This window comes from Belonocnema kinseyi, chromosome 10, assembly GCF_010883055.1.
Source record: "Belonocnema kinseyi isolate 2016_QV_RU_SX_M_011 chromosome 10, B_treatae_v1, whole genome shotgun sequence".
Classification (NCBI taxonomy): Eukaryota; Metazoa; Arthropoda; class Insecta; order Hymenoptera; family Cynipidae; genus Belonocnema; species Belonocnema kinseyi.
Genome location: NC_046666.1, coordinates 5,720,992 through 5,725,270, shown reverse-complemented (window position 1 = coordinate 5,725,270; position 4,279 = coordinate 5,720,992). Strand labels below are relative to the sequence as shown.

At 21.5% G+C, this 4,279-nt stretch overlaps 1 protein-coding gene across 1 annotated transcript in view; it reads right to left on the bottom strand.

Annotated features, from left to right (window-relative positions):
• LOC117182014 (26S proteasome regulatory subunit 6B-like) overlaps nt 1-4,279 on the bottom strand; it is a 33,772-nt gene that overhangs the window by 5,828 nt on the left and 23,665 nt on the right. Inside the window, exon 6 of the mRNA XM_033375032.1 lies at nt 114-155. Within this exon, the coding sequence (XP_033230923.1) occupies nt 114-155 (42 nt within the window). The remainder of the gene's footprint in view (nt 1-113; nt 156-4,279) is intronic.

Below are 4,279 nucleotides of genomic sequence, written 5' to 3'. Positions count from 1 at the left end.
GAAACGTTTAAATATATTTTGAAATGAATTGCGTGTTTCCTACAATTTTTAGAAAATCATGTAAATTTAAAAAAATCCTTAAAATTTGAATTTATAAATAACGATAGAGAAACTTATTATTTGTAGAAAAAATTGCCGGGTCCAAAGTATCGGCTCTAAAATTAAACTCTAAAATATAACAAATTTTGAAAAAAAAATCTCAAAATGGTGTGATAAAATTCTTCAAGTATTAAAAATAAACTTGAATGTTTATTTAAAATGTTATTATTTAGACGATAAATTATCGAAATTAATATTTGTTATTGGCAGGCTTCATAATCTTTCCACATTTTTTTCCAAATTCAAACTGAATTAATAGAACCCAATGAGAAAATCCAATTTTTTTTGGTTGAAACTTAGGTTTTTTGGTTAAAAAATCTAAGAATTTGAGAATCTTTTTTTTTGGCTCAAAATTTTATTATTTTGTTGAAAATTCAACTGTTTGGTTGAACTTTTTTGTCTTTTCTAATGATAATTCTTTTGTTTTCGTTAAAATCATTGAATTATTTGAAATCTAAAATGTTTTGAAACTCCTGAAAATCGGTGAAAAATTTAACAATTTGTTTAAATTGCCAATTTAACTATTGTGTTGAACATTCATATTTTCGGTTTGAAAATGTATCTATTTCTGTAGCAATTTCTTATTTTTTGTTTAAAAGTGGAATTTTCTGGTTAAAAATGAACCTTTTTCGGTTGATATTTATATTTCTTTATTGAAAACTCACATTTTCATATAAAAAAATTCAACTCTTTTGTATAAATGTCGTATTTTTGTCTCGGATATTTAACAATTTAATAGAAAAATAAACTATTTAGATGAAAGCTGATGTATTTTGTTAAAACTTCGTTTATTTTTGGTAGAAAATAATTTTTGTCAGTTAAAAATGCAACTGTACAACATTGAATTAAAATTTAAAGCTGCTAAATTTAGAATTTTTAACTTTGATAAATTATAGAGTTCGAAGATTCAGATTCAGTTTCAAAATAATAAATCCACGTATCATTTTCAATTCTCTAAATTAAAAAATCAATCAATGAACTTTAAAATTTTTAAAATATATATTATTTTAAGGAATTTTAAGCTAGAAATATTAAACATTGAAATATGGACATTTTTTATATAAACACTTCTTAAATTAGAATTTAAATTATTTTAATTTTAAATAGTTTAAACATCCTTGAAAAGTTTAAACATTTTATTTAAAAATCATGAGAAATCTAGAAGCTGTTTTAAATTTCTTCAAATTTAAAATTCTAAATATCTTCTAAAATAAATTAAATTTTTCCTAAAATGTTTAGAAATCCGGCAAATTAAAAAAAATATCCGTAAAGTTTTTAAAGATTTACAAAATTGTCATAAAAGAATCTGGAAGATTTTAACCAAATTTTTTATAATTTTTATTATAATTTTGAATCTTTTCAAAGCTTCTAAATATCTCTTGAAATTACTTAAACTTTTTCTACAAATAATAAGTGTTCAATTGTTATTTATACATCAAAATTCAAAAATTTAACTTAAAAATTAAACATTTTTCAAATACAACAATTCTATGTCAAACAATTCAGTTTCAAATTGTTCACTTTTAAATGATTATTCTTTTTCTTTATTCAAAAATTTGAAATTGAATGGATTAAAAAATGAATATTTCAGACCGATACAATATTTGAAATTTGATCAAAGATTTTAATTCCGAATGTATTATTATGAAGTTGTTTTTAAGTTGAAAATATAGTTTTTAATTTTCAATATTAAATCTGGGCACATTGAAATATTGTTTCATTATTGAACAACAAATTTTTAAAAATTTGCAATTCAACTATTTTGTTGAACATTCATCTTTTCGGTTTGAAAATGTATATCTTTCTGTCGAAATTTCTTATTTTTTGTTTAAAAATTGAATTTTCTGATTAAAAATTAACCTTTTTCAGTTGATAATTATCTTTTTTATTGAAAATTCACATTTTTTAAATAAAAAATTCAACTGTTACATTGTTACATAATTGTTAAAAATTTACATTTTTGGGTTAAAAATGTAACTGTTTTGTAGAAAATGCATATTTTCGAATCTAAAGTCTAACAATTTAATAGATTCTGTTTTAGTTAAGGATTCAAGTATTTTATGGAACATTAATCTTTTAGGTTTGAAAATGTATCTCTTTCTGTAGAAATTTATTCTTTTTTGGATAAAAATGCAATTGCAAAATTCAATTTCTTATTTTTTTGTTTAAAAATTAAATTTTATGCTTAAAAATTAACCTTTTTAGGTTGATAATTATCTTTTTTATTGAGAATTCACATTTTTTATAAAAAATTTAACAATTTAATAGAAAAATGAACTATTTGGATGAAAGCTGATGTATTCTATTAAAACTTTGTTCATTTTTGATAGGAAATCATTCTTTTTATTTAAAAATGCAACTGTACAATTATAAATTAATCTTTTTTTAGTTGACGATTAAGGTATTTTGTTAAAAAATTAATCTTTTAGGGTAGAAAATGTATCGATTTCTGTAGAAATTTCATCTTTTTTGATTAAAACTTAATCTATTTCGGTAGAAAGTTAACTTCATTGTGAAAAATTCAAATTTTTGGATTAAAGATGCAACTGTTTTGTGGAAAATTCATATTTTCCGATCAAAACTCAAACAATTTGGTAGAAAATTTAACTATTTGGTTGAAAGTTAATGTATTTTGTTAAAAATTCATTAATTTTCGTAGAAAATACAGTTTTTTAAGTTAAAAATGCAACTGCACAGTTACGAATTTATCCGTTTTAGTTGAGGATTCAAGTATTTTATGGAACATTCATCTTTTAGGTTTGAAAATGTATCTCTTTCTGTAGAAATTTAATTTTTTTTTATACAAATCCAATTACATTGTTAAAAATAATTATATTTTGGTAGAAAATAAACTTCTTTGATGAAAATTCACATGTCCCTGTTTAATATTCAACTGTTTTATAGAAAATTCGTACTGTTGGATAAAAAAATAAACAATTTGATAGGAAAATTAACTTTTGGGTTGAAAACGACTGTATTTTGTTAAAAATTCGTTTATTTTTGGTAGAAAATAAATTAAATTTGCAACTGTACGATTATAAATTAATCTGTTAAGTTAATGATTCAAGTATTTTGTTGAATATTCATCTTTTACGTTTGAAAAATTATCACTTCCTGCAGAAACTTAATCTTTTTTTGTTAAAAATGCAATTGTCTAGTTAAAAAATCATTTCTTCGGTTGAAATTTAACTTTTTTGTTCAAAATTCAACTTTTGTATAGAAACGGCATATTTTTGAATCAATAATTAAACAATTTTATATCAAATTTAACTATTTGGTTGAAAATTGATGTATTTTGTTAAAAATTCGTTTATTTTTGGCAGAAAACACATTTTTTAGTTAAAAATGTACTTACAGTTATGAATTACTCTTTTCTATTGAGGATTCAAATATTTGGTTGAACATTCATCTTTTAGGTTTGAAAGTGTATCTCTTTTTGTAGAAATTTCTTATTTTTTTATTAAAATTTGAATTTTCTTGTTAAAAACTAACCTTTTTCGGTTGATAACTATCTTTTTATTTGAAAATTTACATTTTCGGGCGGGAAATTCAACTATTTTGTAGAAAATTCGTATCTTTTACTCGAAAATTAAACAATTTGATAGAAAAATGAACTATTTGGATAAAACGTGATGTATTTTGTTAAAAATTCATTTATTTTTAGTAGAAAATAATTTTTTTTTAATAAAAAGTGCAACTATAAGGTTACAAAATTAACTATTTTAGTTGAGGATTCAAGTATTTTGATAAAAATTCATCTTTTAGATTCGAAAACAGATCTATTTCTCTAGAAATTTCATGTTTTGTTTAAAAATAAATTGCCTGGTTAAAAATTAACCTTCTGCGGTTGATAATTATCTTTTTTATTGAAAATTTACATCTTTGTGTTGAAAATTCAACTGTTTTGTAGAAACGTCCTATTTTTGGCTCGACAATTAAATAATTTAATAGAAAATTTACTATTTGGTTGAAAATTTATGTATTTGGTTAAAAATTCGTTTATTTCTGGTAGAAAATATTTTTTTTTTAGGTGGAAACACCACTCTACGGTTATGAATTAATCTATTTTAGTTAAGGTTTCAAGTACTTTGATAAACATTCATGTTTTATGTTTGAAAATCAGGGTGGCCGTTTTAATCGGAGAAACAAATTGAAATTTAAAAAATCGAACTCTATTCTA